We start from the raw sequence: 26,224 nt of genomic DNA, 5'->3' as shown, positions 1-26,224 counted from the left end.
TATATACATAATAGGCAATGTATTAAACAAATAAATATTCATGAAAAGTGTTTAATTATACACACAAACACACACAATGTATTTTTTGTATTATTGAGCTTATTTACATAATTAAACTTAAACAGTTTTTAATTAATTAAAAACAGAAAAAATACTTTTACAGTTTAATTTTTTTTATATTTAAGCTAATCGTTATCTAACAGAAAAATCAGTTTGTGCTCTTAAATGCTTTGTAAGCATATCTAAAAATGTGTTAAATCGTAAACAATCTTTTGGGCTCACAATAAATCATTTTTAGAAATAATCCTTTGGGCTCACTGTTAATAATTTACATAGCCTTATATCATAACTGATGTACACAAAATGTTTCTCCATTGCACTATTCCTAACTACTGTACTCACTGTATACACCCCCTCCTTTTCATATCCACTGCTTCTGTCATTAAGATTATTCATATTTTATTACCCATTCAAATTACCAGCATTCTGTATATATGTAAATAACTGCTACCAATGCACTTCTGGTTGGAAGCTAAACCGTACTGTAACATGCAATGACAAAGTTGAATAATATAAAAGAAATCATTGATTATTGGTTCTATTTGAAAATACCATGTAATCAGATTGCACACAAACTCAACTGGTGATGAATGTAAAATATAACCCAAAAAGACTATTTTTGTTGTGTGCTGATCATCCTGATATTCTGTGTTAGAACAACATAAAACATAGGGAACACAAAAACAATGCCCCTAAATAAATCTGTCTACAGACTTGATGTGTTGTGTGGGAATGATTCTCAAGACACAATATATATCATCATATATATTTATCAACAGAAAGAACAAACTGCATGGTTTATGTGGACGAGCTCTAGAACCGCTCCATCATGTGTCTATCTCTCAATGACTGACGGATAACCTGTGTCAACGTCTAAGAATCAACTGTCAGGGTGAAGAAAGATAAGACACACCTACCTGTGGCACACTTCTTTTTAGTGTTTTAAAGAAAGCTAATGGCTGCATATGTACTTGCCAGAACTCACACATCACAGTTTTAAGACAGACACAAGTACATGCAAACACTAGTGTGGAGACAGTTAAAACAAGTACTGTAGCAAGCATGTATGAACAGGGTACAAACCGGTTTTGACAGGGATGGGGTTTTCTAGTAAGAACACCGTCTGTTTCCAGTGAGTCTTAGTGCAGTCTGGAGCAGTGGAGAACATGACCTAAAATTAAAACATAACTGCATTAAAAACCTGTTTATGTTCAGATAAACAGGAAAATGCTGTTGCCCTGCTTGACTTATTTAAGTGACTGAAAGAATAGAGATTGCTTCTGTAAGTAAGTGGAAAACTTCATGACTAAAAGAGGATTCATGCAAATAAATACTTACAAATAATATTTGTTTAGTTCTTTTTTTACATTTCAAAAGATTTACACGTAAAAATCAAACACATAAGGAGGGTGACCGCCAAGATGAGATCACATGACCAATTAATACTCACTTCATCCCAGTAAGCCCCTAATTATCTGACACCTTTGGTTGCAGAATAAATCGATTACTGGTGATAAACTTGTCTGCCCTTTTGAAAGTCACCACTAACTAAAACCGCTTGCTTTTGTGTGATGTTGCATCTATATGGAACCTTGTTTCTGCCATGGAATAAAAAAGAAAAAAGCTAATTGCGACTTTTTCCTCACAATCAAGATTTGTTCCTCTCGCAATTGCAAGATACATAAACTCAAAATTGTGGGATATTAACGTATATATAAAAGTCAGAATTGTGAGTTACAAAGTAACTATTACCTTTTAAACTTTTTATTCTGTGTCAGAAATGATGTGTTAGAAAAAAATCTAAATTGTGAGTCAAACTCAGAGTTCTGAAATAAGTCCGTTTAGTGAAATATAAACTCGCAACTGCAAGAAAATGTCGGAATTGTTAGATTATTAAAAAAAAAAAAAAAAAAAAGAATTACAAGATGTAAAGTTAGAATTCAGAGAAAGAAACATCTGCATGTGTGATGTAAATTTGCAGGTATGATTTTATAGTTCGCGATTATGCAAAAACTCGCAATTGTGAAAAAAAAAAAAAGAATTACCTTTTTTATTTTTTATTTCCGGAATAACAAAAATTAGCTTCCATACATACAGGCCTATAGAAGGCAGTATAAATTTCAATTTAAAAAATAATGCAAATGTAAAAAAAAAATAAAAAATTTCAAGGTGACAACAGAGGGAAATTTAGGGAAACTTGAGAGAAATGGGAAAACATACTGTGACCTTATCTATAATCTTTAAGGCTTGACGATAACAAAATAATCTGTGATTACCACTAATGGTAAACTGGAATGAAGATGACAGAGACAGAAAATGAGCTAAAATAAAATGCAAAAATAAATTTCCCAGGTCAGAAAACAAACCAACTTCTCCTTTAAACCAAATCAAGTTCAAAGCAAACATAACTGATGTGGTTATCCACCACATCATTAACACAAACTCTGATGCTGTGTTCAAACATCCAAAACGGGACAAAAGACACAAGACCCCTCCACATTCTCCTGCTTAAATTCCCATTATCAGAACCCAGCGCACGATTGCTCTCTCAGTGGCTGAAGGGTTTTATCTTATTTCATTGCCTGTTCCAGTTGGTCACTGGAGGAAGGCAAATGCTTATTTCAGCATTTAGGTTTGAGAGGCTGACGATTGCATTGCGATTGCCTCGGGCCTAAAAGACGGCAAGGCGTGACCGCAATTGTTCGCTGTTAAACAGCACAGCACTATTGCTTACCTTGTTTCCGCAGCTCTTGTCGAAGAAAATGTCAAAATAGCCCACGATGGCCTGGAATGAAATATGAGAGAGAGGTTAGAACATGACATTCTGGTAAACGCTCACACGTGTTCTAGCCAGCAGGAAATAATTAGCAAAACAGGGTAAAGAGAGACAAGTTGACAAGTGATTTTAAAAAAAGCACAGTGTTGTGGAAATGCTCCATATAAATAAAGATAAAATATATATATATTAATAGTCTAGTGATGAATAATAATAATCCTTTGTTTGTTTTCTGTGTAAATACACACAAAGTATAAAATGCACAATATTATGGAAATGAAAACTCCCCTTTTTTGTCCCAACCTGCCCCCGATGACAGTAGAGCAACTCTATCAATCTCAGGAGCATACTTGTAGTGGCAATGATGCAGAACTAATAGCTTTTAATCCTGACGCAGCTGACAACACGAGGGTCTGCTCGCTCACACAAAGAGCGCAATCAATGAGAAGAGAAAGAGAGAGAGAGAAGACACCGATAAAGAGAAAACGGGGCATGAAGAGAGAGGTAAGCAAGACAACAATAGAAAAAAATTTAGTCACCCCCTTTGCTTTTCTTTTAAGTAAGATGTTTACTGGAGTTTCTCTTTTCTTTAAACCAAACTGGGAGTATTATTAGCTTTCACTCTTCTGAAAATGTTTTAATAAAAGTCGAAAAAATTATTAAAAAATTAAATTAAATTTATACATTTAGATTTTTTTAAATATATATAAAAAAAATAAAAATAAAATAAATCAGCCATTTACTTGACACCTTCCAAATTAAATATTGTTTATAAAGCATCCCTTTGCATTAAATAAAATAAAACTAAATAAATAATATAAAATAAAAAGCTCTTAAAAGAACTTATGAAACCATGCATTATTTTAAAGTTGCTCCATTAGGTTTAATTATAAATCGATTTTCTGTCTCTGGCTGCTTTGGTAAATAAATGTAGAATCTGCATTGTATTATACAAATCTAACACAATTCTCAAATCCAAGCGGATCACTTTGTATTGTAAATGACAGTTGAGATCAAGAAACGTCGCTGAAGATGTGACAGAAATAAATAAAAAAAGTCAGGTCAGTGTAATTACAGTTTGTAATGAACGTTATCAGACATTATGTGGAGCAATAATTACCAAATCAGGTCTAATTGCTTATTGGATTCATTAGGAAGAGTGGATTTGCGAGTCATTTGGCACACCAGAAATGAACTTTGTTGTAACTGATGACAAAAGCTCATAAATATGATGGATTGTAGACAAACATTGAAGAAAACATTCTCTTTTGATGACTCACATTGCTTCCAAGTACAATATTTCTCATATGCAACTGTTCGCAATAACAAATAGCAAATCACATCAATTCACTTGAAATAAGTAATTAATATTTTTTAAGTATTTATTTAGTCATGAAAGATGTGAATTGAGGAGGATATCCCGGAATGAATGGCTGAGCTGTGCACACCTTCTCACAGATGGATACACACACACACACACACACACACAGAGAGAGAGAGAGAGAAAACAGAGCGCAGTCACCCTGTGAACTCCCAGGGGACACTGCAGTGATAATGTGAGCCATTCTGCCTGAAGTATCCCCGGGACCTTGTGGGGAGATATATAGCTCTGGCTTAATGCCCGTGTCTCTCTCTCCCTCCCCTACAAACAGAAGCAGAGCACCTAACTATTAATCCTCCTCTTCTTCTGTTAAAATAGCTTTAAGAGGACAAAGCCACAGCAACATAATCAAGGGTTTAGCACCACGTCCACAAACAACTTCTCTTCGGCGTGATTCCTTCATATGGGCTTGGTTTACAATAGGCAATTTTACAAAACAGTATTAAAAATTAGAAATGCAAAACAGTGGAAGTTAACATTATTATTTTTTATATACATATATATATATATATATATATATATATATATATATATATATATATATATATATATATATATATATATATATATATTGTATATTTTATACATAGTTTATAAATACAGTAATTTTAATTTTTTTATATTTTATATATACAGTATGTTATTTACTTTTTGTAGCTGTTTGTCCTTTTAAAAAAATTAATACAAATGATTAATTTAAGGATTATAATCAATTATTACTATATGGTTATATTTTAATATAACCAATATATATTTTAATTCACTACTGCTCTATTAAAAAACTATAAATAAACTATAATCTTCTCATAATTTTATATAATTAATCATAATTGTTATAAAATAGCAAGTGATGTATAATTGTTGCCTTATATTTCTCATAAATCTAAGAGTCAGTTATCTAAAACAAAAATCTCCAAACGTTTTCCTTTAAATGGGTTCATCATTTTTGTTAGTACAAACTGCCCAAAAATGTCAACAGAATCATGGACCCGACAAAAGAGGACGTGCACTGAAAACACGGGGGTCAGAGCCAAGTAACTCCCTGCCAGAAATAAAACACCCCGTTGACGTAGCCTTCCAGGGTGCAGTGAAAGAACAGACACAAAAGCCTGAGTTGCATGGGGGGCAAGGGGACAAATGTTGAAAACGGAGGCTTTTTATTCTCATCAAAGTGTTCAGCCTTCACACCCGGGAAATGTCGGGGGTAAGTGATGCGCGCGAGCTGTTACCCGGCCCAGGAGGCGGCGCACGAGTCTACCTGGAGAACAGGTCGGGGGAAAATTAATAATTATCATCATCGCTAACACCAACGGGGAGCAATTCATCATCAAGCCCTTTCCAGCGCTATCATGTCGGAGCAGAGCGTGGTGCAGCCAGATACAATTATGCGGCGAGCTGCGGAGGAGGGAGAGCTAATGTGCTTTTGATGGGGTTTATTCACGCGTGCGAGGCGTCACACTCGACCACCTCGAGCTCTCTAACCCCCTCCTTCTCCACCCGGCGTCTCCCCTTATTCTGTGCACATCTCACACCAGTGCCAACGAAACTCCCGTTCCTGTTATTCTGCTTTTCCCTCAGAGTTTGACGTTCCGCCGCACTGGAAGCAAATACACAGGGTTTAATTAGAGGGGAAGGACATTACTGCAGGAACACTCAAAGTGAACTGGAGTACAGAGTGATGCAGAAATGCTGAAGAACAGTGGTACCCTATCATTAGTTAAAACAGAACAAATATAGCCTTTCTTGATCCTCTTCTAGGACACTTCTTAAAAAAACAACTAAAAATAACTTTGTGCTATTTCAGGTAATTTGTACAAAAAGCCTGCCATTATATTCAACGGTGTTAATGAACAATGGAAGAACCACTGGTTATATGGTGCTATATGACCCACATTTACAATTTCTGATCTAAAAATGTATAATAAAAACATTTGAACTAAAACAGAGGTGAAATGTAGACCTACTGTAAAATCCAGGACTGGATTAGCCATATGGGCATTTGGGCACATGCAATTCCTTCCTCCAGCCTGGTCAAATCAACAATGATGTGACACCAAGAACAGCTTGGGTTTGTACACGACTGAAATCACAGCTCTAGTTTGACTCCGCTGGGACTAGGATTATTAAAAAAAGCCTCACATTAAAGTAATTATTAGTCTCCCTCACACAGAAAAACATTCATTCATTTAACAGAATAATTGAGTGAGCAGTTGGGGATTCAGTGCCTTGCTCAAAGGTCTCACCTCAGACAATGAGACTTAAACCCACAAACTCCCTAACCATAAGGCCACGACTGCCCATGAGCACATTACAATGCAAAACATGTGTCACTTGGTATGGCAATGACACGGTTAACTTGATTTTATAGCCACTGTAGAAAAGTTTTCCAAAACGTATCAGAATCTTAAAATTTTAAAATTTTAAGCACTCTACATACAGATCTGTGAAAATAAGTTGGCTTGGATGTTTTATCATGCCAGTAGACAAATACAGTAAGAATAGCTTGCAGTGAAAACTTTACTTCCCTGCTGATAAATTACCATGCATACACAGTAACCAATTTTTGATTACCTTAGGGCATTTTTTTATTACAAGAAAGTAAAAAATAATCTTGATTAGATTCAGAGCTTAATAGTTACTTAAAATGAAAGCATTTGCTAAATTATTTTATAAATTATTTAAATTATTTCTACTCTAATATATTTTTAAAATGTAATTTATTCCTGTTTTGGCAAAGCTGAACTTTCAGCAGTCATTACTTCAGTCTTCAGTGTCACATAATCCTTCAGAAATCATTCTAATATGCTGATTTTGTGCTCGAGAAACTTTTATCCATATTAAAATCAGTTGTGCTGCTTATGATTTTGTGTAAAAAGTGATACTTCTTGAATAGAAAGTTCAAAAGTACATCAAAAGAGGATTAATCTGAAAAGTACTCTTGCACCATCTAAACATCCTATCATAACTTCCAATTATAAGTTAAACACATTTTTAAAAGTAATTCGGACTTGCTAATTACTACTAGTACTTCGAGTCCTTATAACTAACTTCTCGCTTTGTCTGCGCTGACATTTTACAAATAAGTAGAAAACAAGCAGTATCCCTCTTTATTTTCCCCCACACACTGTATGATCATTATCAGTATTGTTCTTGTCACAGCTTGATGTAACAGAGTGCCCTTAGGGCAAATCACCACTGACGCAAACATTACGCAAAACCATCTTCAGATGTGCTTCAACTGCAGTGCACTAGACGTGCCATGAACATTTTATAACTAATACACAACCTCTAGGCCCTCAATGTTAGCTGTGCTTTTCTAGCAAACATGTTTTCCAAAGAATTATAGAAAAAACTCTCAAGAATGTTCATGCTGCTCTGCTTCCCACAACAAAGGCTGTTCGAGATCTAACAAAGCCAAAAAGCACCACAGAAACAGTCCAAATAACCATTTTAAAGGCTAAAGGCACTGGGTTTGGCTTATGTCAAATGACTGCATTGCACCAGCTCAATTAAGCAGAATTGACAATTGTGTTCTACAATGAAGATGAATTTCAGTGACTATCAACACAACGCTATCATGTGGTTTCAAAGGACTTGGAATATATACCACCAGTTCAAAAGTTTGGGGTCGGTACATTTTTTTTTATGTTTTTGAATGAATTCTCTTATGCTCACTAAGTCTGCATTTACAGTAAATGGTAAAAGAGTTTACAGTAAAAACAGTTATTGTGAAATATCCAACAGTTAGTAATTTATCTAAATGAATCTGACACATTTAGGAGTGACACTTTTTTTTCTAGGAGGTGAAAGAGAAAGCAAGAGAGAGAGAGAGAGAGAGAGAGAGAGAGAGGAGAGACTTCAGTCTCTCTGGACAACGGGAGCCGAGGACCAGTGCAACTGTAAGAGCGAGCGTTATTTGTCTTCCACCGGCCGAGCACGAGAGCGCAGGGTAGCGCTGTTCATTTAATGCAAGGTTAGGCAGCCTGATGTGATGAATGGACTGTCAGCAGGAGAATAAGTCCATGCACTCAATCATGGGGACGACAGCATTTTCCCTTCATTTTTGGGGTGCTTCCATAATTACATGACAAAGCAGTGCAAAGTAGGGTACTGAATCCCATCTATGACTATAAATGGAATTTTCCTCATTAAATTTCAAGGATATTAAAAATCTGCAAATTGCTTGTACCTGCCTAATATCTAAAAATAGAAGTTTTTAAAAGGGGAGGAAATCGGGATATGGTTTTCCATTACTGGAGAGCAGCAGAAAAATTAGATGATGTTTACAAATTCCATTAAATCCAGAGTAAATGAGAGAGGGGATGGGAGATAATAATAAAGTATTGATTAATCTATAAAAGTCATAACAAAGAAGCAGGAACAATAATGCTTGGACAAAACTGGGAGACAGAAAAATTGCATTTGAAATTTCAGTTGTTTTTTTGTTCCGTCTCTCACCAAGTCTCACTCTTTTACTGACAAATACACACACGTGCCTTCTCTCGATAGAAAATACACCTGACAAGAATGGTGACCTTGCAAACAATAAAGCTAGAATAAAGGATCGTATTGTCTTGAAAGGAATTGTTCACGCAGAAATGAATTTACTCATGTTGTTCTAAACCTGTATGATGTTACTTTTTAATGAAGCACAAAAAAGAAGAAACTCTCAAGAATGCACTAAATCCACTAAAGCCAAAAAGCACCACAGAAATAGAATAAATTACCCTTTTAAAAGGCAAAAGGCACTGGTTCTTGCATGTCTCATAAATGACTGCACTGCACCAGCTCGATTAAGTTGAATCAACAAATGTATTCAAGAATGGAGATAACTATAGACACAACACTATAGCTTCAGAGGAATATACAGGCATGTCCTATAATATGGACACCCTTGGTAAATATGATCAAAGAAGGCTGTGAAAATCAATCTGCATTGTTAATCCTTTTGATCTTTTATTTTAAAAAAATACACAAAAATCTAACCTTTCATTGGATAATAAGAATTTAAAATGGGGGGAAATATCATTATGAAATAAATGTTTTTCTCTAATACACATTGGCCACAATTAAGGACACCCTTTTATTGAATTCTTTTTGAAACCTCCATTTGCCGGTTTAACAGCTCAAAATGTTCTCCTATAATGCCTGATCAGGTTAGAGAACACCTGACAAGAGATCAGAGACCATTCCTTCATCCAGAATCACTCCAGACCCTTTAGATTACCAACTTCTCCTCTTCAGTTCACTCCTCTCATTTTCTGTAGGGTTCAGGTCAGAGGACTGGAATGGCTATAGCAGAAGCTTGGTTTTGTGCCCAATGACCCATTTTTGTGTTGTTTTTGAGGTTTGTGTTTGGATTATCCAAACACGGCCCATTATAAGATTTCTAACAGAGTCAGTCACACAGATTTTTTATCTGTTGGTATTTGATAAAATCAAAGATGCCATGTGTCTAAACAAGATGTCCAGGACCTCCAGCAGAAATATAGGCCCACAACATTAAAAATACAGGAGAATATTTCATTGTACACATGGGGTACTTTTTAACCCTGTGTTCACCAAACCTGTGAGTGTTTGCTGCTAAAGCGCTCTTTTTGTTTAGTTTCATCTGATCATAGAAGCAAGTCCCATTAGAAGTTCCAGTCGTGTCTGAAAAAATAATATGCTGGAGTTTGTTTTTGGATTAGGTAGGAGACCTTTTCTTGAAAACCTTCCAAGCAACATTTGGTGATGTAGGTGATGTTTGACAATTTTTTTTTTTTTTTAAGGTTTTCTGACCCCGAGCCTCAACTATTTTCTGCTATTCTGCAGCTGTGGTCCTTGGAGAGTCTTTATCCACTCAAACTGACCTAGACACACGTCCTCTTCCAGGCAGTTTCATAACATTTTCTGTTAATTTGAAATTCTTAATTATTGCCCTGATGGTGGAAATGGGAATTGTCACTGCTCTAGCTCTTTTCCTGAAGCCACTTCCCTAATTTGTGAAGCTCAATTATCTGTTGCTACACACCAGAAATATATTCTTTGGTTTTTCTAATTGTGATGGATGATTAAGGGCATTTGGGCTTTGTTTTCCCCCCTATTTATATTTCTGTGAAACAGGAAGCAATGGCAGGATAAATTCATGTTCATTGTCAGATAAATCATGCACACGCTTTAGCCTACTATTTTTTCTTGCATGTCATTTGTGGGGCTCCATACTTTTGAACAGTTTAATGCAAACTTTTGTCATTTGTCAGAAGTCATACAATCTACTTTTATGAAAGCTTTATGTCCTTTCTGGAGCTTGACAAACATGGCCACAATGGTAGCTATTCAAAGAGACAAGAGCTGCATGACTATTTTTCAAAATGTACCTTTATTTTTTTAACAGGACTAGAATGACATAAGATTGAGTAGAATATTCCTGCAATGCTCTTTAACTCTATTTGATCTTACACTTGGAGATCTTTGGTTGAACTTATGCCATGAAGTAATTAAAGGAAACTTTTCACTGTCTGCCGTTACCTTCACCTGTCTGTCCATCAAACCAGACTGGTGTCTGAGCTCCCTCACCCATACCAGACAATCAAAGGGCCAATCCATCTTCCCCCTCCTAATTAATCTTCACACCTGACAACCTTGATTAGCGCTGAAGATTGAAGTGTGTGTAAGACAGGCAATAATCACGGTTTGTTTGTGAGTTTGTTGGTAAATGGGTTTGTGTGTGTGTTGGAAGTTGGATCTACTCACTGTACAGAAGGTGCAGGCCGTTATCTTCAGGCTGAAGTCTACAGTGAACTCTAGCTCAGACACCCTCACAGTGCCACAGTCAACAGTCTAGAGAGGGGGTCACAAAAAATATATCTGTCACATAAAAATATTACGGCCATGCCATTCCATTTTATATAACAAAGAAACCATAATGTCAACTTTGTCTTAAGGTGTTAATAACTTTTTGTATTATAGTGTTTCAACTTCAAGGAACAATTTACCCAAAAATGAAGATTTGCTGAAAATGTACCCACCCTCAGGCCATCCTAAGATTTTGTTTCTCCATCGGAACGATTTGCAGCATTACAGTACAGCACTTGCTCACCAACGGATCCTTTGCAGTGAATAGGTGCCGTCAGAATGAGAGTCCAAACAGATCACGACTCTAGTCCATCAATTAACACTGTGCAGTGAAAAGCTGCATGTTTGTAAAAATTCAATCAATCTAAAATGAATAATAATAATTCCTCCAGTAAAAATGTCAATCCCCTTTGTCCTCTTACATTAAAATCCAACAACATACAGTGCTTGTTTAGAACTGGTTTGGACTGTTTTTGCTTGTAAACAGTGCTTGATCTGGGCATATTTCTCTCTTGATTTATACAATATGACTTTTTCAAAGCATGAAACATCTTGATGGATTTGTCAAACATGGACTGGAGTCGTGTGGATTTATCAGCTGTTTTGACTCTCATTCTGACGGCACCCATTCACTGCAGAGGACCCACTGTTGAGCAAGTGATGTAATGCAAAATTTCTCCAAATCTGTTCTAATGAAGAAACAAGCTCATTTACATCTTGGCTGGCCTGAGGACGTACAAATTTTCATTTTTGGGAGAGCTACTCCTTAAAGCGAATGAATGTGAGCACAACAAACAAGGAAAAGACAGTGTGTTGCAAAAGAGAGTTAAACATGTATGTCAAGATCTGTTCAAGACATTCAAGACATGTTCAGACATTAACTTTTGTTTAATTAATATGAAAAAAGTATTATTAAATAATGTCATTTAAAATAATAACATATATCTGCATGATAATGTGATTAAAAAAAAAAAAATTAAATATAATAAAGCAGTGAATGTGAATGTTTAAGTGGAAGAGATGTCATTAAAGGTTCTAATAGAATTCCATGCTAGAGTGTGTTATTTTAATAGAACTCTGACCACCATTAAATGCTGTTATTGGGGTGGATCAGTGAGATAATTGAAGAAAGATGTGCAATGTTTCTGCACAGACAGGAAAAGATTGATTTGGGCATTGAATTTTCATTATGGCTTAAGTTTGACCCATTTTATGATCAAAGTCAGGGAATACAATTAAATTTACTTCCCATGTTTGAACATATGGATATTGGTCAAAAATGTGTCAGTTTTTCTGATAAGAAAAGGTATACTGGAAATAATAATAAAAAAAATTACACTGTGTTCAATGTAGTCAATATGGATCTACTATTTTATCACACTTCCCAATGCTAGTATACAGAAGCTCTCTTTATAAGTGTGCATTTCACAGTATTCTGAATCATTTGTGGCATCTTTCACTTAAATATTTTTTAACAAAACTTTTGAAAGATGACACTAGCAGGTTTAAGTAAAAACTCCTTTAAAAGCATTAAAAAAAGTTTGTAAGTGGACCCAAGGCCATGGCAGTGGTAAGTAATGAAGTTTACTAAAGAGGACGTTAAACAAGGATTAGAATAAATTAGCCATTCTGTCACAGACAGTCTCCATGAAGCTTTACTTGTTCTCTCACGTCTCTCTCACTCTCTCATGATCTGTCACTCCCTTCTCTTCATCTTCTGCCTTGATCCTACCTTTCGTTCTTTCCCTTCCTCCCGCAGTCTCAAAACAAGGAAACAACACAGGAAATTGGCTTTCTGTCCAGCCCAGACTCAATTAATTAGGGATTCAGGTGATCTAATGATTTGTACCAAATCCAATAAGACAGAAGCCATTATATAGTTAAAATGAGGGGATTAGTAAAAGATGAGTTAAGTGTGTAAGGATATTTCACCCAAAAATGAAAGCACCAGAGTATAAATCACAAATCACCACTTTTTTAAAAAACACTTTTGAAAAATGTCTGGTTGCTCACCAAGGCTGCATTTATTTGATAAAGAAATAACTAAAAACAGTTACATTGGGGAATATAATAACGATTAAAAAAAGCTGTTTACTATTTGAATATATTTTAAAATGTAATTTATTCCTTTGATGGCAAAGCTGAATTTACTTCATTCTTCATTGTCACATGTCCCTTCAGAAATCATTTTAGCATGCATTTGGTACTCAGGAAACATTTAATTATTATCAATGTTGAAAAAAATGATCTGGCTTAATATTTTTATGGAAACTGTGAAATTTTTTTATTCCAGATTCTTCAATGAATAGAAAGTTCAAAAGAATAATATTTATTTAAAATCTAAATAAATATGTCTTTAATTCACAATGATTTAAATTGTGATATTAAAGCATTCATTTCTTTTTTTTTAAAGGAGAGTGTATGGAGCCCAATCCATCTAGACTACTATACTGTGATATTATTTAAAATGAAGATACAAATTTACATATTGATTTACCACAGTTTTATCGAATTCAACTTGAGGAACCTCAGAAACACAAAAGACAGTATGTTTTACCTGAAGACACCTGAAGACACAATCTTGATAGATGCCACACTTCATGGATCCCCAAGGGGACATTCAGACTTAACCAATCATTTCGCTGATAATTCCTTTCAGACTTTTCTAGAAAGACCCCAATACAGTTTCCCCCCTTACCTTAATCACTGCAGGCTCTGAAATGACCGTCTCAGGCTTCAACACCTCCACGACCGCCTCTGGTATCACAGCCTTCTTCATACACCTCATCTCGAAGCCATACACATCGTCCCAGAATGCAATGCGGTCACTGTGTTTCTGAGTGTCCCCCACTGCCGCCAGGCTGATGTTGCAGCGGTCTGGATAGACTGAGAAGAAAGATGATACATGAAAGTAAGCAAAAGACAGGGCTAACATCTGATATATGTACAGTCAAACGAAGCCCTCACCAGTCAATACATCACATGACAAGAAAATGTTTCATTTAACAGACACTTTCACATCCAAAGTGACTCGCAGTACATATTTTACCACAGCCATGCTGAATTGAGCTCCTGAGTCGCACCTTCTGGGCTTTGAACCCACAACCTTTGGCTTACCGGTCCACAACTTCAACACTAAGCCATGTCACATCCATTATAAGATTTATGTGCAGCTTTTCAGATCTCTGGTGCAGTGGTTGGCTCATATGATCTAGACATATCTGGGCCATTCTGTTCCCAGGGATGCTGGTTCGAGTCCATTAAACTCGAAATGACTCCAATTAAATGTCCTACATTTGTAAACTTTGACTGCATATTAACTTGTTGTCATTAAATATACCAGCTCTGAATGCTTAAACAAACTCACTGGAATGAATCAAGATGGCAAAAGGAGGCATCCAAAACTATTTGGAAACAGCAGTTTGAATGCACCACAATTATGACAAGGCAAAAGGAAGATTAATGCACTGATCAAACCACTTTAAGTACAATTTAACTGTAAATGTGTTCTAAACACACAGATAAAAAGCCAACCAAACCAAAGACCATTTCAAGTAAAGCCAAAGCAGAACAACAAGGATAAAAAATAAGACTAGTCTTTACAAAAAGTGTGGTTTAATGTAATTGATAGCTACAGCATAAGAGACGCTGGTCACTGTGTGGGCATATTAGACCTCATCCTTTACACAAATGTGCTATAATGAGCACATCTATCATCAAATGGTAAACCACAGCCTCGACTGTCTCTTTCAGCAATGTTTCAGTCGTTTCCAGTACTCGCAAATGTCCCTGTGTGATGATGTTAATGGTTACCAGCCACATGCTTCTGGCAAAAAACTCTAAATTCAGCTGATGGTCATAATCGTAAAAACTCTGCATTCATCAGTTCTTAATGTCTGTTTCGTTTGAGACACAAACTCGAAGCTGCTGAGCTGCTGTTCAGATCAGACCATCAGTACCATTAACTCTGTTCTAGACGAGCTCCAAGAGAGAGAAATCCATGTTGGACTATATCTCACCAACTTCGTCTGACCTTTAATCAAGGGTTAAGGGTGCACATTCACGCTCACAGACCATAATAAAGTGTGTGCCATCAAAATCTCGTCTCCTATGTGACAGGATCTTGACTGGTGAGTTATAGCCTCCAGCCTGTTCCTTAAAACCTTCGCTATGACCCCGTGAGTGTCACATAGGGTGAAAAACCACACACGTACACACCTGGAGTGGATTTGTCACCTCATTTTCTCTGATTAGTAGAGCTTTGAGTGATTGTCTTGGGAGACGCAGGTGAGCGTTGATTGGGTGCTGCACGGGACCGTCCCACACCTGAGTGGGGAGCGGAGACTAGGGAGAGAGAGAGAGAGAGAGAGAAGAGGGACGAGGGGGAGGCAGTGTCCCAAGATTCATAGCTTTGACATCTGCGTCCTTCTCGACTCGGTGCTCATGGCCCGTTTGTCAAGCACCCCCCTCCAGCTCCTCTTGAGGGCAGCCGTGAAGAGGGCAGTGGGAACAGGGGGTGGAAAAAAAAAAGCATCTAGTGATGAGAGAGCGAAAGCGCAGTCCACGTTTCGGATGAAGAGAAAGGTTAATAATATGAGGTATAAAGGAGAGATGAAAGAAGAGAGAGGGAGAAATGAGGTTATAGTGGCAGGGGTAAGTAATGTTGATCTGACACAGTGCAGACCTGCCACATGATTATATCAATCTGCTTCACACCAGTTATACATGGCTTCAGGCTTTCCGACTGAGCTGAAAAATATAAACGCACTGCCTCACTGGACCATTCAGCCTGTGCCTCTCCCGTTTTTGGCTTATATATATATATATATATATATACATATATACATATATACATATACATATATATATATACATATACATATATATATATATATATACATATACATATACATATACATATAGATATACATACATATATAAAACACCCACTAGAATGATGATATCCCTCCCCCTAATACCAAATGCATCTATGAAGTATAAATAGTTCATTGCTGTGACGTAAATAAAGCAAATGGATTATTTTTTTCTTCTTAAATATGCTAACTCAGGAATGGAAAGCTCTCACATGCAATTTCTTGTGGTGGCAGCTGACCTTTTTTTTTTTTTTTTTTAATAAGTGACAATAGTTTTAAAATACTTTGGAAATACTTGTTATTAGTTAAAAATAGTTACATAAAATATATAATTATATAGAAATAAACTTTTGTTGATATGTAAATCAACCCAATGATACAAAGCAGTGAGATTAATGTGGTCTGATACACAAATGAGTGACTACTACAGGTCACTTTTGAATAAATGTCAAAATGGCTTTTAATCCTCAAAATGTTTCCTTTTCTGTAAAGAAATGTATACTTTTATTCAGCAAGGATGCATTAAATTGATCAAAAGTGACAGTAAAGACATGTATACTATGACTAAAGATTTATATTACAGATAAAAAAAAAATAATAAATTGTATCATGGTTTCCACAAAAATGTAAATGCTGAAAAGATTTGTGCTGCATAACAATAAAATGAAATGTTTCTTGAGCAGCAAATCAGCATATTAAAATGATTTCTGAAGGATTATTTGACGCTGGACTATATTATATTTTAAAATACATTAAAACAGAAAACAGCTATTTTACATTGTAACATTAATCAAATAAATTGATCAAATAAAAACATATCTACATATTTAAATACACACTAGTTATTAATTATTTAGAGTTCCTTGAAAAGTACAAAAAGAACCGTTAATAGAATAAAACAGAGACTGGAGTCATCACGTGGAATCATTATCATAACCAGAACAGTTAAATTCCCAACCCTACGTATCCTCAATCCTATAATGTCATAAAGATCAGGAGAGTGTAACATCTCCTGTGTCAGGATTATATTGAAGTTATAATTGATCCAGTCAGCATGTGCACAGTGCTGCGTACCATGTATCTCCTCAGTATCTGTTCACTTAAACCTCCACAGTGGACAAGAAAATGACACAGAGCCACAATACACTTGCAGAATGTTTAACATCCACTTCCACAGTGTCCACGACCTTCGGCGAACTTTAGTTTATGGAGCCAGAAGAGTCTCAATAAAGATAAATGCACACACTACAGTCACATATGCACACATAGGATTCATACATGCACACACATAATTCATAAATACACACACAGGATACACAAATGCACACAAAATTCACAAATGCACACACAAAATTTAAAAAGCACAGAAGATTCACAAATGCATACAAAATTCAGAAATGCACACAAAATTCAGAAATACACACACAATTTAGAAATGCAAACAACATTTACAAATGCACTCAAGATTCACAAATGCACAGGACAAGATTCAGAAATGTATTTCTGTTGCACACACACATATATCTTGATTTACAAACTGCTTGCGGTCTGTGAACTTCACTGCATTTGTGTGTGAATTTTGAGACTCCCTTGACTTGGCTCGACACACAAATGCCTTTTTTTAAACAGGGAATGATCTGCAACCAATCAGATATCTCCCTTGTTTTAGCCAATCACAAGAATGCACCCCACGTGGGGGATTGTTTACTTATAAGCCAATCAGCGAACGACTCACTTTCCTCAGCGAACGACTCACTTACCTCACACAGCCGGCGACTCACTTTGCGCAGCGAACGACTCACTTTCCGCACGAGTCACGCAGCGAACGACTCACTTTCCTCACCCAGCGAGCGACTCACTTTCCTCACGAGTCACGCAGCGAACGACTCACTTTCCTCACCCAGCGAGCGACTCACTTTCCTCACGAGTCACGCAGCGAACGACTCACTTTCCTCAGCGAACGATTCACTTTCCTCACGAGTCACGCAGCGAACGACTCACTTTCCTCACCCAGCGAGCGACTCACTTTCCTCAGCGAACGATTCACTTTCCTCAAGCAGCGAAGTTGAGCGAACGATTCACTTTCCTCACGCAGCGATCAACTCACTTTCCTAAGCGAACGACAGCCGCAGACCCACTTTTCGCAGCCAGAGAGCCACTTTCCTCTCGCAGCGGACCACTGACTCTCTCTTCATGTAGGGACTGAATATTATAATTAAAGTGACTTATATATTGCATCCAAAAGAATATTTAGATATATTTAAATATTCAAAAAGGTTTAAACATTTTTTTTTTTTACTTTCATTAAAATATTTCAATAAAATGAAATAATTGCCTATTGCAAATTTATGAATCCATGGTTAACTTTTTTTCTGCAGTCACTGGGCTATATGTATTGAGACATTTTTAAATTTATATTTAGTAAAAAATAATAAAAAATAAACCTGAATTGTAATCTAAACATCTGTATTTTCATACAATTTAATACAATTGCTGTGTGAACACGTTCATGTGATTGGCTTATAAGTAAACAATCCCCCCACGTGGGGTGCATTCTTGTGATTGGCTAAAAGAAGGGAGATATCTGATTGGTTGCTGATCATTCCCTGTTTAAAAAAAAGCATTTGTGTGTCAAGCCAAGTCAGGGGAGTCTCAAAATTCACACACAAATGCAGTGAAGTTCACAGACCGCAAGCAGTTTGTAAATCAAGATATATGTGTGTGTGCATCAGAAATACATTTCTGAATCTTGTCCTGTGCATTTGTGAATCTTGTCCTGTGCATTTGTGAATCTTGAGTGCATTTGTAAATGTTGTTTGCATTTCTGAATTGTGTGTGTATTTCTGATTTTTGTGTGCATTTCTGAATTTTGTATGCATTTGTGAATCTTCTGTGCTTTTTAAATTTTGTGTGTGCATTTGTGAATTTTGTGCGCATTTGTGCATCTTGTGTGTGTATTTATGAATCATGTGTGTGCATCTATGAATCCTGTGTGTGCATATGTGACTGTAGTGTGTGCATTTATCTTTATTGAGACTCTTCTGGCTCCATATTAGTTTCCCGAACAATGAAAGAAAAATATGTTCGTTTTCTGGTATCTAGAAGGTGAGTGCTCAAGGACGGTTTAGTTATTCAGCAGTTGGTTTAATTTATGTTTTATTGACGCAAATCAATATGTAGTAAAAGGCAAAGCAGCATGCAGGGTGTGAGATAAGAGAGAACACCTGGAAAACATGCAGAGCATTATTCTGAGCATTATTCTGTAAACTACGGATGGGAGGGATGGACTCACTGTGCCCCATCAGTAAAAAAAACTAAAACAATTGGTAGGTCTGGCCAAGGAGCTCTCAGATACCCTTAATCTCATAACAAGAAGTTTAAAAAGCTTAAAACATGCACATGACTCACCCAAACCATCGTCTGCGAGGTACTTATCCCTAGCGTACAGCACAGAATCCAGCATCGACTCAAACAGCAGGAAGTAGCCCTAGAAAATGACAAAATTGGGGTAAAACTCTTTAATATGTGAAGATACACATACAGAATGCCAGATATCACATTCAGGTTCATATAATATTATGACATTGAAGCACATCTTAGTGCATTTTATAATGTAATGCTTGACTTGAATCAAATCTACAAACCTAATATTTGTGTCGTGTGTATGTATGAACAAAATTCTAAACGCAACACTTTTGTTTTGGCCTCCATTTTTCATGAGCTGAACTCAAAGATCTAAGACTTTTTCTATGCACACAAAAAGCGTATTTCTCTCAAATATAGTTCACAGATCTGTAAGTGAGCACTTCTTTGCCAAGATAATCCATCCACTTCACAGGTGTGGCATATCAAGTGTGAAAAGATAGGTGCATGAAACACTTTACTTTAGACATTTAGTTCTAGCATACTGAAAAAAAAAGAGATTTACAAATAATAAGGTAAGATACAACCATATAATAATATTTAGATATTTAACAAAGCACTAATTGTAATTATAAAGGCATTTGCTGATTTACAGACGTTTTCCTCTCATTAAGTTGTAAAAAGTCACATAGGCACTTCTGTGCTCATAGGCTTAGGTCAACTGGACCAGCATCCTCAAAAGCCAAGCGGTGACTCGCACTGGATCTCTCTGGGTCGTTTTTAAACAGACTTAGCATTAGAGTGATGGCTAAGCTTGTCCATGGTGTAATTTAGAACCCAATTTCACAGCCGGCTGCCTCCACTGCAGTAAAGAGAGAGAGACAGAGAGAGAGAGAGAGAGAGAGAGAGAGAGATGTGTGCATATATACACACTACCATTAAAAATATTGGGGTCAGCAAGTTTTTCATTTTATTATTATTATTATTTTTTTTAATAAGAATTTATTACTTTATTCAGCAAGGATCAATTAAATGATCAAAAATGACAGTAAGGCCTTTTGAACTATCCATTTATAAAACGATTCTTAAAAAAAGGTATAAAAATCTGCATCACAGGAATAACATTATTTTTTTTACATATTTTAAACTAGAAAATCAAATAATTATAATCAAATAACAATATTCTATTTTAATCAAATAAATGCAGCCTTGATGAGCTTTAGAGACTAAAAATACCTTTTAAACTATCTATCTATCTATCATCTGTCTGTCTGTCTATCTATCTGTCTATCATCCATCAGTCTGTCTATCAAGCTACTGTACTAGAATAATGTAACCATATATGTATAATCTATAATAAGAGCCAAACGTTCTTGGCACAAAAATAGGTTTTTTTTATATATATATATATATATATAATTATCTTAATTTCAGTGACCGTATAAAAAAAAAAATGTTGCTGGGAATGCAATGTGACATTAAAAACATTACTGTAGCATTTTAACGTGCTACACAACTACTCATTAAATAAAACTTGAAAAGCTACATTGTTTTTAAAAAGAAGTTTCTATTAAAATATTTTTTTAAAAAGTAGTGAAAAGAATCTCTGCCTTTAGTAGCACCCCAACACTGGTGTGTAATGTGGTAATCTTATATATAAAAATAATTTCTCCCACCAAGCATTTGATCATTTATTATTAGCTAAAGAATTAATCAGAGCAATCGCTCGCCTCTTTCATGGTGTGTGGATCCATTGTTTCCTGAAATATAGTCTAAACACTTCTTTCTGAAAGTTTTATTTTTTTATTTTTTAGAATACTTCTGTAAGCTGACATCCCACAACTTCTAGTCCAAGCAAAATGTAAGTATTCACAGGCACATTACCTGTGCATAACTAGGTAAAATCCCAAAGAGAGAAGATCCAATAACACACACTGGTGGTAAAGAGAGTCACTGCAACATTAATGAACGAATCTGGCCAAAATGCAGATCGATTCATTAAGCCATGTGGAGCTAGGGCAGAATTACATGAATGCAACTAATTAAATGCTAATGAAAATTGGACAGCAGCATTCATGCACATTAAACGAATTACCCCATAAACACACACACACACACACACACACACACACACACACATAAATGAACACTACTTCTTTTCCATTTAGATTTGGAGTGGAGAATTCATTAAATGTAATATAATTACAGTTCACATTGCAATAGATTAAATGTGAGGATGACTGCAAAAAATTGCTTCTCTTACAACATCAAAAACATAATTTAAACATGTTAATGAAGTCTAGGTTCTGTTTTAGAACATTTGATTGTCTTTTTTTTTTTTGTGAACATCGTAGAATAGTCAGCAGTTTTTAACCTCCGCTAACGTCATGAGCTTTCAGCCAACAATCCTCTCAATTACAGTTCAACAATATCAATCCAACTCCTAGGGACTGTGTAATCTAGTTCTCACTCAATCGCCCCCCCTCAAAAAAAAAATCCAAGGCCAGAAACACTAAACACATAAATGGTTCAAACTACATGGTATAATGAATTTAATGTCTGCATACTAATGCAATATACAGTAAATAAATACTAACGTCTTAATAATTTCCCTGCTATGTTTAACCTTTTCTCCACTGGGACAGACTCGGGGAGACATTACAGGAAATGATGAGACCATATCACTCAAAAAATATATATATATAAATTTGATTTAAAAAATATATCAACCTTATCATCAATGTTAGAAACAATGTTGTTGTTGTGCTGCCTTAATATTTTTGAGGAAACTTTCTTACTTTCATCAATTCAGGATTCTTTCATCAATAGAAAGCTCAAAAGAACAGTATTTTATTAGAAATAAAAAATTGTTTAGGATTAACCCGAGAAGGCCATTTTCTCATAAATAACACTGTCCCTTAAAAATCATGTCGGATTAATGACAGCATAGCAGTGCGCATTCAGCTGAAAATCATCAGTTTATCACCATAATATTGCTCATTTATCAGTTATCATGTATAACATGATAATAATAATCAGCCTGAATTCCAATATCGGAGCATACCAAATTAGCAAAATGTGCAATCTTGTTGATGCTTATTGAAAAATCATATCAGCTCGGTGCAGCTTGAAGAGTACAGACAGCACAAGATGAATAAACCTAACAGTCTGTGCTTCATTAAAAAGTTTCTACTTCTCCATCTAATGATGTGTTGTTTGCAGGCAACAATTAAAAGACATTAAGATAAATGACCATAACATACACTAAACGCTGTATAAAGCATGTATAAAGCATAGTTTGTGGAATAAAGCAAAACTCTAGGGGCAAAACTGTTTGCTCAGTGTGGATCGAGTGTGTCAGAGCCTGATTTGCATATGAATACAGACGAGTAGTAAATGTTCCATATTGTACATGCATATTCAAATGACGCAAGCCCCACGTTTCCACAATTAATTTTAGAAGGACAATGGATGCTTGAGAGCTTCTTTGTTGATCGGTGACAAATCCAGGAAAACACTGTCAGATACACAATTTAAATGTTTCATGATGTAACACAGAAGAAAAGGGAAACTATGATGGAGTCAAAATCTGGGAACATCAGGAAATGAAGAATCCTATTTCTCAAAGAGCAGGTTTTCTTTGCAATTTTTCTCATAAAAACATTAATTTCTCTGTACTGAATACATATTGTTCAAACAGCAAGCACATCTGGGTAAGTCAGACTATGAGTAAGTATGTTGGTTTGTGTGTGTGTGTGTGTGTGTGTGTGTGTGTGACGCAGGCAGCTGTAGGCTTTGGACGGAGTGAATGATTGCAGCTGTCCTCTTCTGCGACAAGTAAGACTGCTATCAAGAGATAATAAGGCCCAAGATGGGATCTGCCATTAATTCAACTTGACCATCACCACACACAGCAGCTCATTGTTTCCCAAAGGTATAAATATCAAAACAGTTCATATCAACCTTAAGTTGAAAGTTCAAACTGCTATGTTAACTTTAACTGCAGATAAATAGTGACATAAACGTTTATCTATATAAACATCATTTAGGATGCAGGGATGATTTAAACATCTGTTGAGCAAGGTAAAGTTTGTACAACACAATCTGCAGTCTACCACAGAGTTGAGTAATGTTTATTCACCTCCATGCATTTACAAATCTGCGCAACAGTCAGTTTCTGGCAGTCAATGGTGTAGGTTTTTGTTGAAGCCATCTTTTTTCATTATTTATTTAGATAGACAGACAGACAGCTATATATATATATATATATATGATCATATGTTTAAATTTAACCATATTTTTAATTTAATTATCATTTGCAGTTTCATGGGATTGTAGTTCTGTTCTTTCCTTCACTAAAGCTGTTTGTAAAGAAAAACATCGGAGTATTTTGACATAAGCCAAGAGGAGACTGGTTTTCCTTTGCTAAAGTAAGGAAACTTTGCTTCCTTTGCTTCTACATTTCCCAGAGGTACGCGCAAGATTTTCAAAAACTTTTGACTAATAAGCACTTATAAGCTCTCTTACTAACAATTGAAATAATGTATCCCATTGACTTTTTTATTGTATGGACAAAAAACACAGCCAATATCTTATTTTATGTTCCACAGAGGAAAGAAAGAAGTAAGGTTTGGATGGCATGAGTGTGAGTAAATAATGACAGAACTGTCTTTTTTGGAGCAGGGCTTGTTTTATTCATTTCCATGACTTTCACACGAAAGCTGCTCTACAGTACACCACCATGACCTTATTACAGGAACGATCCTCCTGGAGCAGCCTGGGGTTAAGCGGCTTGCTCGAGGGCACTGTGGTGATAGCTCAATGTCTGCACACCTTCGTCCTCCAGCCCTGATCTTTAACTAATGCCGGAGAATTTAGAAGGCATCTACACACGACCTTTGCCCCCATCACTGAAGGACACATATCAGTCGTTTCCTTTATCTGCTTATATGCATGATATCTGGCTTGCTGCAAACACACAATATATGCCCAAAGTGAAGTAAACTACAACTTGCTGCACAAATAAAGAATGTTAACAATAATGTTCTATCATATTATGTTTGTGTATTCTATTAGCATTAATATTCTATGCGTGTGTACATAAAACAAAAAAGTAATTTTCGTGCTTTTATTAGGTGTTTATTTTTCATATTTTACATTTGTATTCATTTTATTTCAAGTTAATTTTTAAAAATTGTATTTTTTAATTTCAATTTTAAATTACATATTATACATATATATATATATATATATATATATATATATATATATATATATATATATATACACACACACACACACATACACACACACACACACACACACACACACACACACACACACACACACTGAATGAATGTAACTTTTTTTTAAATGTTTATAATATATGGCAGAAGTACTATGGAATATTTTTTTTATTCATTTTAAATGTTTTTTGTGTCGTACAGTCCTAATCCCAATCAACATTCATTGTATGAAAAAAGCAGCTCAGACATTCTTCAAAACATCTCCTTCGATGTTCTACAAGTAAAAAGTTATATGGGGTTGGAAGGACAAATACTAGTGAAAGGATTTACATTTTTGGGTGAACTATCCCTTTAATAAGGGGTCCTGTTAACATCAGGCAACAGTCATCAAGAAGATCTTTTCAGCTATTTTGTAAGAATATTTCAAGAACTGTAAAACATCTTAAAGCTTCCCTCAACTGCCCAATCGTTTCGCCTCTTAGGTGTAACCGAGGACTGAAAAGCCATAGCATGATGTGATGGATCATCCTGTGACAACCTTTATTTGGCCTTCTTCTAATTCACTTCTCCTCTCCTCCACATAGCCAGTGACAGAAACCATCCCACTCTTTCTTTTTGCCCCTTAATCTAATCCAGTCTGTTTGTTTTGATGGGAGTTAAATTACAGATCAATTGGTGAGTTATGAAATGACATTACAGCGGCTCAGACCCGTCTCTCCCTGCCAGACAAACATCTCGGCGTTCTGAAAATTACCCCCTCTGATTTATCGATTCGTTCTCGCTCTCGTTCTCGTGCTTACACGTACACATCCAAACTCAAGACAGCCGAAAAGTAGGAAAGTCAACCACCTGGGAAAAACTTTCTCTGACACTCAAGACAGAAAATAAAGAGGATGAGACATTTTGGACATCAGGTGCACAAATGTCAGTTTCCAAGAGTCAATTCCCACACTATTCTGTTCATTAACTAAAACATTTAACTGGAAAAGTGATTGCACACAGGGTTGCATTCTCAGTGTTGCTACAAAAGGCACTATTGAAGGCGTCAGGATCTTTATGATCACAATATTTATGGTCTGCTTTTTCTTTCTGGTTATGGTGAAGCTACATAAAATCTTGCTGATTTGCTGAATGTTTAAAATCGCCCACCATAAAACTCACATTCAGTAGATATCTGAAGCAAATTATTCCTCTTCTGCAGGTTTATTATAGTTAAAATTAAAAATTTTTTTTACGTTTACTCCAAAAATCATCCACAGTGCACTTTTAAACAGTCGTTATATGTTGAATGTAATGTAGTACATATATTTATATATATATATATATATATATATATATATATATATATATATATATGTGTATTTCTTTGTAATTATTTGCGAAATTTACTCACAATTTCTTAGTGAAAACTGTTCAGGGTATATACAGCAATCCTTAAGTTAAATTTACTACTTTTTAATAACTTTTTTACTACCTTCAGAATATTTTTTAAAACCATCACGACACTGAATTGCAAGTGTTAATCAGCGACCTTTCTATTATTTACACAGATTTTGATATATATAACATACAAAAAATAATAGATTTAGAGACTGATGTTGACAGCATATTTATTTCACTTAGTAAATAAAAATAAAACAAATACCATAAAATGTGCAATGGAGAAAATGGATAGTTCCAGCACACT

The 26,224-nt window shown here is 35.6% G+C and overlaps 1 protein-coding gene across 3 annotated transcripts in view; it reads right to left on the bottom strand.

The window, feature by feature from the left end:
• LOC113071479 (protein arginine N-methyltransferase 3) overlaps positions 1-26,224 on the bottom strand; it is a 45,923-nt gene that overhangs the window by 5,085 nt on the left and 14,614 nt on the right. For all 3 annotated transcript variants that reach the window (XM_026244834.1, XM_026244833.1, XM_026244832.1), the window contains exons 11-15: positions 19,337-19,415; positions 13,753-13,940; positions 10,953-11,039; positions 2,795-2,845; positions 1,144-1,231 (exon numbers count right to left, since the gene is read on the bottom strand). In XM_026244834.1, coding sequence (XP_026100619.1) covers positions 1,144-1,231; positions 2,795-2,845; positions 10,953-11,039; positions 13,753-13,940; positions 19,337-19,415 — 493 coding nt within the window. The remainder of the gene's footprint in view (positions 1-1,143; positions 1,232-2,794; positions 2,846-10,952; positions 11,040-13,752; positions 13,941-19,336; positions 19,416-26,224) is intronic.

Source organism: Carassius auratus, unplaced genomic scaffold (assembly GCF_003368295.1).
Source record: "Carassius auratus strain Wakin unplaced genomic scaffold, ASM336829v1 scaf_tig00007400, whole genome shotgun sequence".
Lineage (NCBI taxonomy): Eukaryota > Metazoa > Chordata > Actinopteri > Cypriniformes > Cyprinidae > Carassius > Carassius auratus.
This window is presented reverse-complemented; position numbering and strand designations above follow the sequence as displayed.